Source organism: Salmo trutta, chromosome 40 (assembly GCF_901001165.1).
Source record: "Salmo trutta chromosome 40, fSalTru1.1, whole genome shotgun sequence".
NCBI classification, from domain to species: domain Eukaryota; kingdom Metazoa; phylum Chordata; class Actinopteri; order Salmoniformes; family Salmonidae; genus Salmo; species Salmo trutta.
In genome coordinates this window covers 18,960,418-18,976,326 of record NC_042996.1, presented here as the reverse complement: position 1 = coordinate 18,976,326, position 15,909 = coordinate 18,960,418, and the positions used below count along the sequence as shown (strand labels likewise).

The following is a 15,909-nucleotide window of genomic DNA, read 5'->3' as shown; positions in this document are numbered from 1 at the left end:
ACGCAAAGGTTTGGGGGTTTTTTCACCATAGAGAATGACAGAGGCCTTTGGTAGCCAAAAGGCATATTATCGCAGAGTTTCGAAACCCAGAGGCACAACATCGAGAGACTTCCGGGAACGTCGCGAAACAGACAAAATAGACCGGGCCGGGGTTTGAGAACTCATTGAGAGAAATGAACAATTATTCCTTAGTTGTTAATTGTCTCGAAATCTAAAGGCACAACCTAGATTCCATCGCATGTCTTAAGTAGTTTAACATTTTATTACCAACCTCATGATCCCTAATAAATACAAATACAAAGTGACAAAAGGAGTGCCTTTGATTTGACAGCCTAAACATGCACAGTTCGGCGCCAGAAGACCATCAGACCCGATTACATGTTTCTACGCATGTGCTTAGCCAGCCAATGTTGCCATGACATCGCCTACAAGTGTGATCAGGGATTTCTATTGGAGAAGCAGTTTTAGCCTATCTTCGTATTGTACTGTCTTTGATATTAGCATGGGCAGCACCGTTGAGGGCTTCTACCATCTTAATGTAGTTAACTGGGTGGGACAGCAAAACTTCATTGGCTGATCCTTCCTGGTGACCCAGTTGTAGTAATGTCCAACCGAGTCATCAGGAGCGATCAGCCAATCGTGAAGAGGAAAATGTACTACTTCAAAATGGAGATAGTCTCAATGGCGCTGCCCATGCTGGCACAGACAATATAGAGAGCAATAGTAATGGTGTCTTTTTGTAGGCACTAACTCCGCCATGGTTAACTGTTAACTGACTAATATTATCTCATAGAACAAAAGGTATAAGATCTCTTAAGCCTGTGTTAACCTCAGACCTTATTTTCTGCATTTATCCCAAAACCCTGTTCTTTCCCCATTCATTTTCCCCATAGGAATGGCTGAACGAACCGGAGGTAACTAATTTCCGTTTTTTAGGAAATGTTTTTTAGGATTACATACAGGGTTTCCCAGACTCGGTCCTCAGTATCCCAAGGGGTTCACGTTTTGGTTTTTGCAATAGTACTAAACAGCAGAATCAAATAATGTGTTAGGGAAAAAAACTAAATGTGCACCCCTTAGAGTCCCGAGGACCGAGTTTGGGAAACGCTGGGCTAGAAGCTGGCGAGCTCTATAATAGCACAGATTCAAAGATGAGTCCTCTATCTATCTCTGTTTTCCCCCTCGTTTTGGGGGAGTGCATTGACATGCCGCTAGGTGGCACACTTCACACAGTAATCTAATGTTCTCACAGAACCAGGTCTAAGAAAGATGTTTGACAAAATGTAAATTTCTCATGTGATACAACAAGCAAGGAGGGAGACAAACAATATTTCATTATAAAACACTTTTAAAAGTCTTCTTCAAATTCCCTCTGCGTTCCGCTTCAACCATGGCAAAGCAATTCACTTTTTGTTTTGAATACAAAGTGTTATGTTTGGGGCAAATGCAAATCACAACACAACACATAACTGAGTACCACTCTCCATATTCAAGCATAGTGGTGGCTGCGTCATGTTATGGGTATGCGTTTAATCGTTAGGGACTGGGGAGCTTTTCAGGATAAAAAATAAGGAAAACTTGGTTCAGTCTGCTTTCCACCAGACACTGGGAGATTAAGTCACCTTTCAGCCGGTCAATAAACTAAAACACAAGGCCAAATCTACACTGGAGTTGCTTACCAAGAAGATAGTAAATGTTCCTGAGTGGCCGAGTTACAGTTTTGACTTAAATCTGCTTGAAAATCTATGGCAAGACCTGAAAATGGTTGTCTAGCAATGATCAACAACAAATTTCACAGGGCTTGAAGAATTTTGAAAAGAATAATGGGCAAATGTTGCACAATCCAGGTTTGGAAAGCTTTTAGAGACTTACGCAGGAAGACTCACAGCTGTAATCGCTAACATGTATTGATTCAAGGGGTTAAATACTTATCTTATCAAGATATATTAGTGTTTTATTTTACATTTTCTACAAATGTTAAAATGTTTCTTTCCACTTTGTCATTGCGGAGTATTTTGTTTAGATCGTTGACAACATTTGGATGAAGTCAAGGGGTGTGAATACTTTCTGAAGTCACTGCACTCTTAAATCTCGACCGGGTACAGCCAGAGGACTGGCCACCCCTCGGAGCCTGGATCCTCTCTACGTTTCTTCCTACATTCCTGCCCTCTACTGAGTTTTCCCACTGTGCTTCTGCCTCTGCATTGCTTGCTCTTTGGGGTTTAAGGCTGGGTGTCTGCTGATGTAAAAAGGGCTTAATAAAAATGCATTTGATTGATTGATTCTGTGCCTAAAGTTACATTGGCCCTCCAGGTTCGACAGTATTGTCAAAACAAAGACAACACTGTGGGCCACCGCAGGTCATATGCAAAACAATTAATTTAGGGCAAAGTGCAGTTGGTCAGTCTTTCATGGATGGGAACTGACAGAATAAAGGATGAGGGGAGGACGGAGGGAGGAGGCACACGGGTGCTTTTACGGAACACTGCCCCTGCTCTGAGAGTGGATATAATAGGCCTGCCTGGTGCCTTGTTTCCATGGAGCCCAGCAACCATCCATTTCAGGGTGTCAGACTGAGAAAGGCTGCAATCCCACACACTGAAGCAAACTCTCAACTCACTAAAATTCTCAAAACACACTCGAGACCACAATGTGATTGCAGAATCACCCAGTAGCAAAACATCTAACTCATGCAGAACATTTATTCTGCAGCTCCTGCTTTGTTGTCAGTTCTGCCTTCTCTCTGGAGAAGTAACTGTAAGAACTGCAAACATCCGAGAAATAAGGCATGCGAAATGGCAAGCAGGGCCAAATGGCACTTGGATTCCCAGCCTCTCTCTCTCTCTCTCTCTCTCTCTCTCTCTCTCTCTCTCTCTCTCTCTCTCTCTCTCTCTCACTCAGATGCACGCACACACACACACACACACACACACACACACACACACACTCTCTCTCTCTCTGACAGTTGCTGTAAGAGCTTCATATAAGTTAGTAGCTCTAAACCTTGCATGCAGCTCTTTGCCAGGGTATTTGAGATACTCAGAGGGCTATTGTGGCGAGGAATGTCATTGAATCAGAGGCTCACTATGAGTTCCCAGGAAGTCATTTGTGAGATGTGACACCTGAAGAAAAAAGGAGAGCTGCTTTAAAAAAGAGAATAGCTGAATACTACAGTATACCATTAATAACGCACGGCACTAGAGCAGAATGGCTTTAATGTCTTAGGAATTAAGAAGAATCAAGATTATAGAAAGGCTATGCATTCCTCCTCATTACAATATATCTTCATGTCAAAGTTCAGGCTGTATGTGTCGGTCTAGCTCTTCAGTAAATTGTTGAGGAATATTGCAGTGTACTTGCCTGTTCTCCAGCTGTGTGAGGGTCATACTGGTTTGACATGGCCTTACCCTTCTATTAGCCCGTTGCTAGGAAACCCTGGACCTCCAGCTGATTGACTATTGGCTTTCATACAGCGTTAGGACTTAGCGAACACTAGAGTAAGTCCATATGCATATCACTGAACATCTAAAGCTTAAAGGTTAAAGTTTTTACCAGGCTCTTGCTCACCAGCAGAGCAGGGAAATATGATTGATAGCTCATCATATGAGAGGCCTATGCATCTCCTGCTGCCTCTTGATAAAGAACACCACAGGCTTGGCTCCTCTCTGTTTTATGTGAAAATGTATGCATGCATACGTGCCTGTGTGTGTGTGTGTGTTCTTTCTGTGTTAGTGGACCAGGAGTCTGGTTGTCTCCGGTCTTTGTTTTATCCCTAGAGGGAGGTGGAGGCAGGAGGGTTGACTGGTACTGACTTGCTACTCTTTGACTCTGGTTCTGTGGTCCAGATGAAAGCCCTGCCATGCACCGCTCTCCTCTCTCTGGGCTCAGGGAAGCCTGATTTCACATGAGAGGGACTGGCTGGAATGCCACATGAGGGCCTTTGAGGATGACTGAAGGAGCTCTGTGTTGCTTCTGCTGCTGGTGATTCACAGACGGTTGCTCCACTCTGGCTGCTGTCTCTCTGGCTGCCTGTCCCGCTGCTGTTGTCTCAGCCCTCTGTCCGCTCTCTGTTCCACTGAGGGAGCTGTAGGGGAGGACAAAGACCCACACAGAGGGACTGGACTGTCACTGTGAGGTAAATGTATTTTCTCAGTCAGACATCTCTCTGGTGTATGACTGACTGAAGGCTGGTTGAGGCCCGTTACAGGAAGCAGGCTGCTTGACTGAGTCTGTGGGGGATTGTAGAGGGTTTTGTAGAGATGCAGTGCTCCCTCCTGCCTCCTTTAGTTAGAGCGTTGATGGAGTATAGCACAAACGCTGTATTGACTTATCCTGTAGTTGAAAAGAGTGTAATCACGCTATTTGGTAAGGTTACATAACTCAATCAGAAACGGCATCGCCTGAGAGGATGTTGCCGCGTGCAGCCAGCCAGTGAGCAGCACAGCCACAGACAGAGAAGACAGACAGCGAGGGGTGTGTGTGTGTGTGTTTATGTGTATGTGCGCAGCCACGTCCAATGAGTTGACAGCGAGGGGTGTGTGCTGTTGCCAGCTAGCACGCACACCTAGCTGTGAGGGGCTGAGACAGGCATTGATCCGTTGAGGCTATGCAACGGGGTGTCCGGAATATTGCATTTCAGGCACGACAGTTGGCTGTCAATAATGTTGACATTCGGCTACAGCCTACCAGAGTGTCATGGAAACAGGGCTGAGGCAGTTGAGGAAGCCACATCAGCAGGGAGAGAGAAGGTTCAGGTTTTCTTAGTGGCCATGAAGGCAGAGGAAGAGAGGAAGATACCATGGGAAGCCATTGTTACAGACAGAGGACACTAAAAAAGACCCAAGAGAACCGTGTCAAATTCTAGTCTGAGTACCTGACTTTTACTACTAATGCTTCTATGCGTGTAACAGGAAGAAGCACTGAATGCATACAGTGGGGAAGATATGATGCTGTGCTTTACTGAAGGCTTGGCAGTGATTAGCAGAATACTGTTAGTAGCTAAACAAGAAACCGCTGACGCCTAGGCTGGTCAAATCCAGGGGGAATCCTCTTCATTGACAAACAGTCTTATGTTAGTCTGGCTGTTTGTGTCCCTCTTTCTCTCCCATGGTTTGCGTGCTTGTTTACCACAGGTAACTGTATCGCAGGTGCGGTGAGGTCAGCTAGGGAGATAGCAGTGTTCTACCATTGTCCTCTCTCTAACACTGGCCTGTGTGTTTTTATATTCCCTCAGTTACTGATCCCATCCCAGGGCACTTCTCACCCAGACTGACTCCAGACGCCAGCCACCAAATACAGACACTCCCCCAGAAGTAACCAAACACCTAGCAGCAAAGTAGAGCTTTCTCTGGTCGTAACAATGCTGTGTTTACCAGTAGCCAAATACTTACAGGGTAATGGGTTTTTATCCCACATCCACTCCCTTTATTGATGCACTTCTACTAAGTCCTTTATGTGTTCTTAAATCGATTAGCCCCACAAAGGGCTGATGGGGAGAGACTATTCATTGACCAATAGCTCTGGTCCTCTCCTCCCTATCTCCATTTTTGTAGTAATGGCTTCTGTTGACAATCCGACACAATACTGTCCCATACCTATCGTAACTAAAATAAAATATTTACCTAGGCAAGTCAGTTCAGAACAAATTCTTATTTACAATGACGGCCTACCGAGGAACAGTGGGTTAACTGCCTCGTTCAAGGTTGGTTTGATAAGGATGTGATCTCTCTCTCATGTGTTTTATACGGTCGAGGGTTTTTACTCCCTACCGCTGCCGCACCTGTGTCTTTGAGGGTCTCATGTACAATACAACTTTACTCTCCATCAAAACAGAATGTTGTCTTTTTGCTGTCTGTTATTTCACTGCTATTCTCTCCCTATGCAGTGAGAGGAAGGACTAAACTGACCTGCCTAGAAGCTCACTCTGTTGCTCTACTCTCCTCTCTGCCAAGCGGAAAGTCTTAACTAGCAACAGGTTGCTTCCACAAAGCCACAGGTTCACTCACAAGCCAAGCACACACACACACACACACACACACACACACACACACACACACACACACACACACACAAGCACACAAACAGAGCAGCGGAACTCAAGAAGCAAAACAACATTGTATCGAGCACCCTGAAAAAATGTGGTGCAACAAGTGAAATGTATTTCCTTCCTGCATAAATTAAAGATAATCCCCTGTTAAATTCTGTTAATTTATGCAAGGGGAACACAAGAAGGAGCCGTGGAGGAGCCTGTTGTTGTGTGTTTAAGTCCTGCCTCCGGATTAGAGTGGAAGTATCCAAGGGTGCACATTGTGAGAAGAGGCTCTCGGCCAAACCTCCTCAGTCGACCAAACATCTAAATCAAATCCAACGCTATTTGTTGTGTACACATATTTTTCCGATGTTATCGCAGGTGCAGCGAAATGCTTATGTTTCTAGCTCCAACAGTGCTGTAATACCTAACAATATAAAACAATACACACAAATCCCCAAAATTCAGATAAGAAATTAAGAAATATCAGAACGAGCAATGTTGAGTCCATAATATAAATATATAGACAGTATGGACAGTAAATGAATAGCAAAGGTGTGTACAGCAGTAGTTACAGTTGAAGTTGGAAATGTACATACACCTTAGCCAAATACATTTGAATTCAGTTTTCACAATTCCTGACATTTAATCCTGGTAAAAATGCCCTGTCTTAGGTCAGTTAGGTAGGATCACCACTTTATTTTAAGAATGTGAAATGTCAGAATAATAGTTGTGAGTGATTTATTTCAGCTTTTATTTCTTTCATCACATTCCCAGTGGGTCAGAAGTTTACATACACTCAATTAGTATTTGGTAGCATTGCCTTTAAATTGTTTAACTTGGGTCAAACGGTTTGGGTAGCCTTCCACAGGTTTCCCACAATAGGTTGGGTGAATTTTGACCCAGTCCTCCTGACAGAGCTGGTCAGGTTTGTAGGCCTCCTTGCTCGCACACACTTTTTCAGTTCTGCCCACACATTTTCTATAGGATTGAGGTCAGGGCTTTGTGATGGCCACTCCAATACCTTGACTTTGTTGTCCTTAAGCCATTTTGCCACAAGTTTGGAAGAATGCTTGGGGTCATTGTCCATTTGGAACACCCATTTGTGACCAAGCTTTAACTTCCTGACTGATGCCTTGAGATGCTGCTTCAATATATCCACATAATTTTCCTCCCTCATGAAGCCATCTATTTTGTGAAGTGCACCAGTCCCTCCTGCAGCAAAGAACCCCCACAACATGATTTTTGCCACCCCCGTGCTTCATGGTTGGGATGGTGTTCTTCGGCTTGCAAGCCTCCCCCTTTTCCTCCAAACATAACGATGGTCAATATGGCCAAACAGTTCTATTTTTGTTTCATCAGACCAGAAGACATTTCTCCAAAAAGTACGATCTTTGTCCCCATGTGCAGTTGCAAATTGTAGTCTGTCTTTTTTATGGCGGTTTTGGAGCAGTGGCTTCTTCCTTGCTGAGCGGTGTTTCAGGTTATGTCGATATAGGACTCATTTTACTGTTGATATAGATAATTTTGTACCTGTTGACTCCAGCATCTTCACAAGGTCCTTTGCTGTTGTTCTGGGATTGATTTGCACTTTTCGCACCAAAGTACGTTCATCTCTGTGAGACAGAACACATCTCCTTCCTGAGCGGTATGACGACTGTGTGGTCCCATGGTGTTTATACTTGCATACTATTGTTTGTACAGATGAACGTGGTACCTTCAGGCATTTGGAAATTGCTCCCAAGGATGAACCAGACTTGTGGAGGTCTACAATTTTTTCTGAGGTCTTTGCTGATTTCTTTTGATTTTCCCATGATGTCAAGCAAGGAGGCACTGAGTTCGAAGGTAGGCCTTGAAATACATCCACAGGTACACCTCCAATTGACTCAAATTATGTCAATTAGCCTAACAGAAGCTTCTAAAGCCATGACATCATTTTCTGGAATTTTCCAAGCTGTTTAAAGGCAGAGTCAACTTTGTGTATGTAAACTTCTGACCCACTGGAATTGTGATACAGTGAATTATAAGTGAAATAATAGTCGGTAAACAATTGTTGGAAAAATTACTTGTGTCATGCACAAAGTAGATGTCCTAACCGACTTGCCAAAACTATAGTTTGTTAACAAGAAATTTGTGGAGTGTATGTAAACTTAAGTGTATGTAAACTTCCGACTTCAACTGTATAAAGGATCAGCCTTGACTAGAATACAGTATATACATATGAAGTGTGTAAAACAGTATGTAAACATTATTAAAGTGCCCTACGGTTGCCGCTGGACCGCTGGACCATTTCAGGTTGTCAGCGATGTGCACGCTGAGGAACTTGAAGCTTTTTACCATCTCCACTGCGGCGCCTTCTTAAATTCTCCCCACTGCGGCCTCCTTTGTTTAGTTGATGTTGAGGGAGAGGTTATTTTCCTGGCACCACTCCGCCAGGGCCCTCACCTCCTCCCTGTAGGCCAGGGATCATCAACTAGATTCAGCCACAGGTATCATGTTTCAGGGCAGACCCAGATGCAGACAATGTCAAAGTAACAAAAGTTTATTACTAGAACAGGAGGCAGGCAAAACGACAGGTCAAGGGCAGGCAGAGGTCAGTAATCCAGAACAGAGTCCAAAATGTACAGAACGGCAGGCAGTCTCGGGGTCAGGGCAGGCAGAATGGTCAATAATCCAGGGTGGTGTGACACGGTACAGAACGGCAGGCAGGCAGAATTGTCATCCCGTGAAAACTAGAAAACAGGAACTAGAAACAGACAGGAGCAAGGGGGAAAACCCTGGTAGGCTTGACGAACAGAACGAACTGGCAACAGACAGAGAACACAGGAATAAATAATGGGGAAGATGGGCGACACCTGGAGGGGGGTGGAGACAAGCACAAAGACAGGTGAAACAGATTAGTGTGTGACAGCGGGCCTATTTCTCCGGCCAGTTGAGGAACCCTGCTATAGGCTGTCTCTTCGTTGTTGGTAATCAGGCCTACCTACCACTGTTGTGTCGTCAGCAAACTTGATGATTGATTTGTCATGGGTGAACAGGGAGTACAGGTCAACACACCCTTGTTGGGGACCCTGTGTTGAGAACCAGTGTGGTGGAGGTGATGTTGCCTACATTCACCACCTGGGGTCGGCCCGTCAGGTAGTCCATGGCCCAGTTGCACAGGATGGGGTTCAGATCCAGGGCCCCGACCATAGTGATGACCTTGGAGAGCACTATGGTCTTAAAGGCTGAGCTGTGGTCAATGAACAGCATTCTTAAATAGGTATTCCTCTTGTCCAGATGGGATAGGGCAGTGTGCAGTGTGATAGCGATTGTGTTATGGAGGCGGTACGTAAATTGTAGTGGGTCTAGGGTGTCAGGTAAGGTGGTGGTGATATGGTCCTTAACTAGCCTCTCAAAACACTTCATGATGACAGAAGTGAGTGCTACGAAGCAATAGTCATTAGTTTAGTTACCTTTGCTTTCTTGGGTACAGGAACAATGGTGAACATCTTGAAGTGGGAACAACAGACTGGGATAGGGAGAGATTGAATATGTCCGTAAACACTCCAGCCAGCTGGTCTGCGCATGCTCTGAGGACACGGCTAGGGATGCCGTCTGGACCGGAAGACTTGCGAGGGTTAACATGCTTAAATGTCTTACTCATGTCGGCCACGGAGAATGTGAGGTCTCACATGGGGCAAAGCCAACATCCTACCCCCAGCTTCATACTCTGCAGAGGAGAAATATAATGAGACTTGAGATCTGGATTCCTATAGGAATATTTATTATTATTTATATCAATTTCACAAATATTACATTATTTTTGTAACAACAATTTCACAAAGGTTTATTCAGATGAATAGTGGCACAGTCGTAGGCCCTTATTATTGGTAAATGATGAAACAGCCCTACTCATCTCCCAGCTGTTATAGTAGGCCCCTAGTAGGCTCCTCTCCCAGCTGTTATAGTTGGCCCCTTGACATTATCCTGGCTTTACTTCTCCATTATGCAATTATGCTGATTGGCTCTATTTTCATTTAAATCACAACTTCTTATTGTAGTTGCGTTAGGCACTAAATTGGCATTTCGTTTTTGTGAGCTCACAAAAATAAAAGTTTTTCCTTCTGAATATGCACGTTTCCCTTTTATCACTGGCCAGTCAGTAGCCATTTCATATCACCATTCAGAGAGTATGTTCAACAATCACTTTTTCCCTCCCGCTGCGCCTGTGTGAGTAGTGGGCGGCGCGCATACCAAATCCCCCTCTCCATACCCAGCCAGTGTTGTACGTGAGAGAGTGGAGCCACTCCGTTTCCTCCAAGCAGAGAGCGAAAGACAGGGAGGGAAGAGAGGCAGGAGGACCGGAGCGCCGACATCGGCGGTATGAAGCGAGTGTAGCATCTTAGCGCCCGTGCCAGAAATTCCGATTGTTTAGCTACAATATTTTTTTTGCGTTAAAATTCAGTTTGGAGCTGAATCGGAGACTATGGAACTGACTGTATCCAGAGTGCTGATTTCCATTGCGCAGCTCCTGGTTTTCTGCCAGATAGGTAAGGAAGAAGAATATTTATAGATTTTGATAAGTGCAATGATTTATGTGTGAAACGCATTATCAGCGGTTTTTACTGGAGTGTGCACAGCCCATGTCAGTAACTGGCTACTGTAGTCTCTATATTTGATGTTATTGTGCATTCACTCAACGGTGCCATATTTAACACTGGCAAACAAATAAAGACAGGGACCATGGTGAATATAAAATGTGCATCCCAAATGCCACTCCACCTGACACATCTCAGGACTGTGTATTTGGAGAAATTACACTGTTGATTCCAAGGTAGGCCCTATATGATTTTTTATCATGAAGAGACTTTTAACATTTGGAGAACTGCTTCATTTTGATAGAAGCATTTCACTTGATATTTCAAGTGGACTCATCTGTAGGCTGTTAACAGAGTGTTTCTGATGGCATTTGGACATGCCATTGAGAGCCTTTAACTTGATGTTGAAAGCCATAGTATTGATCCTTTATAAGGTTGTCTTGCCTATCTACTGTTTCCCTGGCATGAACACTGACAATAGGGTGGGTTTCGTGGATGGTCTTCTGGTCAACGATTAGATGGAAAAGCAAGAGGAAGTGCTTTTGAGAGATTTGAGATTTGATATCTGCCATCTGCTTTTCCGTTTCTTCTAATCCCTTGGCTGAGTCATTATCTGTGATCTAAAAGAAGCATCTAAGAGATGGACAGTTTTGCTATGGGGTTTTATGGGAATTGGGAATTATGGGGGAAATTATTTGGAGGGAAAAGAAGGAGGGAGCACATCTCTAAGCCATCTGTTCCTCAATATGCCAGGCCACCATACAGGAGTTGGCTACACACACACACACACACACACACACACACACACACACACACACACACACACACACACACACACAGCATAAGGCACTCATCCTGTGTCTCACAAATAGACACATCCATCTGCATGCAAGACTATCACCAATTTGACTGTTTGGATACAATCAACACATTCACACCATGCCATATGTAAAAAAAACTAAAAAAGAAGATATATATATTTACTGTAGACTTGATTACGGTAATTAGCCTAGATATGAACAGTGCAGAACAGTACATTAGGAACTCATTGTAAAGTAACAGCTGTGGTGTGTGCCAGTGTCAGGGTCAAGATTTGAGCACGGGTAGTGGGCATGGCTAGGGTTCGTTTTCAATTCAGTCGGACCGGTTCAGAAAGTGGAACAATCCTCATAGATGGCAATGGACGATTGACTGAATGGAAAACGGAACTGACCCCAACCCTGATCAGGAGAGCCCAGGGAGAGTTGATAAGCAGCAGCGTGGTAATGACATAATACCCATTGATCAGAGGCTGCAGCGCTATAGGGCAGGCTCTCTTTATTTCTCTCGGGGCTGGGTGGACAGGGACAGGGTTGGTGTACGTGCGAGGCTCTGAGAGCACAGAGAGTCTGTTAGTTCCACCATCAGAGAAGATCTCATCCTAACGCTGATGCTGATCAGTGGATCACTGCGGATAATGTTGCCCTGTTATGTATCTAAATGAGATGGTTGTAACACCATCGATGGGCAGGGCAAGAGTGTCGTTTCACCTCAAAAAGCACATGCATTTCGACACCCACCATGTCAGATTGTTCTGAAATTGTTTCTGTAGTTAGAAAGAGATACGATTACCATTCCTGCAACATTATTTTGTTGAAATATAATTTGATCTCTGAGAAATTAAGCTAATTACATCTGATTACATCCACATTTGGCCATTTAAATGTATAGGACTCATATAATATTCAAAAATTATAGTACCTAACATCTGATTTGGACCAAACATTTTTCTAACAATGAGTTAGACACGAGGAATCCAAAGAAACTGTTTGAAGCCACCCACAGATCCCACACCCCAACAACGAATACATAGTATCTGACAAGTAGCATGGAGCTGCGGCTGGGAGTATTGCTTCTTCATCCTATGTAATGTATTCCCAGTGAATTTGATAATGTTTTTTCCCCTGTTTAGATAAATTATTAATTGAAGTTGTTAAGTCCCATCCGACATCCTGGTATTACCAAGTTCTGACCTCTAGATGGCGATGTTCCTGCTTTTAGGGATTTTTTTTTAAAGAATCCTCCCCCTCAATGTTAAAGCGATAGTTCACCCAAATTACAAATTACAATTACAAAATTACATACTGGTTTCCTTACCCTGTAAGCAGTCTATGGACAAGGTATGACAGCAAACCATGCTTTGGTTTTGTTGTCCACTGTTTAAAATGCTGCATTTGTAGCATTTGTGACACAAATCCAATGCAAGTCAATGGTATCTATATTAGTAAATCATGCTAAAGTATCAAAAAGTATGTTGTAGCTCAATGATGTTACTTCTAGATGATTTGGAAATGAAGCGTGAAAATGCATTGATTAACACTGACTTGCATTGGATTTGAAACAAATTTAGCATTTGAAACATCACCATTTAATGGTCAGAACCTGGTAATATCAGGATGTAGGATGGGACACAAACCAAACAACTTCAATGACTAATTTCTCTGAACAGGGGAAGAAAAAAAAGCATCACCAAATTCACTGACAATACATTACATAGGATGAAGAAACAATACTCAGAACCGCAGCTACTTGTCAGACATAGAGAACGGATACTGTATACTCCTTGTTGGGGTGGGATTGTCGTGGGATGTGGGGGATCCGTGGCGGGCTTTTGACAAGTTCTTTCAATTTCTCATGTCTTACTCATTGTTTCAAAAAAGTTTGGTCCAAATCGGATGTTGAATTCATGTTGAATGCAATCAATTAGCTTCATTTCTTAGATATCAAGTAATATTTCAACAAAATAGTGTTGAAGGATTGCTCATATTATCTGTTTCTAACTACGTAAACGAGTTCAGAACAATCTGACATGGTGGGTGTCATGGCTTGCTGAAATGACATGGAACGGCCCTAGAGTGTTATTGAATGAATGTGAAGAATTGATCTTCCACACTGTTATCTCAACGGGGGTGATTGGGATGTATGAAGTAAAAGCACGCGATGGTGCACTCTCAGAAAAAAAGGTGCTATCTAGAACCTACAAGGGTTCTCTGGCTGTCCCCATAGGAGAACCCTTTCAAGAACCCATTTTGGGTTCCAAGTAGAACCCCTTTGGGTTCCATGTAGAACTCTTTCCACAGATGGTTCTACATGGAACCCAAAAGGGTTCTACGTGGAACCAAGAATAATTCTACCTGGAAACAAAAATGGATCTCTTATAGGGCTGGGAATTGCCAGGGACCTCACGATACGATACTATCACGATACATACAGTTGAAGTCGGAAGTTTACATACACTTAGGTTGGAGTCTTTAAAACTTGTTTTTCAACCCCTCCACATATTTCTTGTTAACAAACTATAGTTTTGGCAAGTCGGTTAGGACATCTACTTTGTGCATGACACAAGTCATTTTTCCAACAATTGTTTACAGACAGATTATTTCACTTATAATTCACTGTATCACAATTCCAGTGGGTCAGAAGTTAACATACACAAAGTTGACTCTGCCTTTAAAGAGCTTGGAAAATTCCAGAAAATTATGTCATGGCTTTAGAAACTTCTGATAGACTAATTGACATCATTTGAGTTAATTGGAGGTGTACCTGTGGATGTATTTCAAGGCCTACCTTCAAACGCAGTGTCTCTTTGCTTGACATCATGGGAAAATCAAAAGAAATCAGCCAAGACCTCAGAAAAAAATTGTAGACCTCCACAAGTCTGGTTCATCCTTTCCAAATGCCTGAAGGTACCACGTTCATCTGTACTAACAATAGTACGCAAGTATAAACACCATGGGACCACGCAGCCGTCATACTGCTCAGGAAGGAGACGCGTTCTGTCTCCTAGAGATGAACGTACTTTGGTGCGAAAAGTGCAAATCAATCCCAGAACAACAGCAAAGGACCTTGTGAAGATGCTGGCCAGAAACAGGTACAAAAGTATCTATATCAACAGTAAAACGAGTCCTATATCAACATAACCTGAAAGGCCACTTAGCAAGGAAGAAGCCACTGCTCCAAAACCGTCCTAAAAAGCCAGACTACGGTTTGCAACTGCACATGGGGACAAAGATCGTACTTTTTGGAGAAATGTCCTCTGGTCTGATGAAACAAAAATAGAACTGTTTGGCCGTAATGACCATCGTTATGTTTGGAGAAAAAAGGGGGAGGCTTGCAAGCTGAAGAACACCATCCCAACCGTGAAGCACGGGGTGGCAGCATCATGTTGTGGGGGTGCTTTTCTGCAGGAGGGACTAGTGCACTTCACAAAATATGTGGCATCATGAGGGAGGGAAATTATGTGGATATATTGAAGCAATATCTCAAGACATCAGTCAGGAAGTTAAAGTATGGTTGCAAATGGGTCTTCCAAATGGACAATGACCTCAAGCATTCTTCCAAAGTTGTGACAAAATGGCTTAAGGACAACAAAGTCAAGGGATTGGAATGGCCATCACAAAGCCCTGACCTCAATCCCATAGAAAATGTGTGGGTAGAACTGAAAAAGTGTGTGCGAGCAAGGAGGCCTACAAACCTGACTCAGTTACACCAGCTCTGTCAGGAGGAATGTGGGAAGCTTGTGGAAGACTACCCAAAACTTTGACCCAAATTAAACAATTTAAAGGCAATGCTAACAAATACTAATTGAGTGCATGTAAACTTCTGACCCACTGAGAATGTGATGAAAGAAATAAAAGCTGAAATAAATCATTCTCTTTAGTATTATTCTGACATTTCACATTCTTAACATAAAGTGGTGATCCTAACTGACCTAAGACAGGGAATTTTTACTCTGAATAAATGTCAGGAATTGTGAAAAACTGAATTTAAATGTATTTGGCTGAGGTGTATGTAAACTTCGACTTCAACTGTAAATGCCAATACAATATGTATCACGATATATCACAATTCTATATGTATTGCGACTTGATACTGAGATTTTCTGGGCGATTCAATGTTCCAAACATATTGCTCACTATATGTCTGCTACAGAGGGACAACAGAGAGCCATAATAAAAACCAGTTTTGATCAGTCAGGGATATAAAAGAGCTGAAAACATGTTGGCTCACCGTTTAAAAAGAAGATTGTGGCCAACCTATAGGAGGAGAAATACCGATGTTTTGGGGCTGGTACAACCGGCTAGCGATAACTAATGTTAACTACTTAGCAACAAATAAATACATCAATGTCATAGAATCAATATAATACAGTCAAAAAGAATATCACGATCCCCCCCCCCTTCTTTGCTGGTCAATCAGACCTACAGAGTCTAATATAATATAATAGTATCTCTTGGCAGACATGAACAGATTGTTGATGCT

At 43.1% G+C, this 15,909-nt stretch overlaps 1 protein-coding gene across 6 annotated transcripts in view; it reads left to right on the top strand.

Annotated features, from left to right (window-relative positions):
- Nucleotides 1-10,314: 10,314 nt before the first annotated feature.
- Nucleotides 10,315-15,909, top strand: part of LOC115180085 (receptor-type tyrosine-protein phosphatase zeta) — a 57,810-nt gene continuing 52,215 nt past the window's right edge. For all 6 annotated transcript variants that reach the window (XM_029741998.1, XM_029741995.1, XM_029741997.1 and 3 more), the window contains exon 1: nt 10,315-10,560. In XM_029741998.1, the coding sequence (XP_029597858.1) occupies nt 10,497-10,560 (64 nt within the window). In that variant the 5' untranslated portion in view covers nt 10,315-10,496. The remainder of the gene's footprint in view (nt 10,561-15,909) is intronic.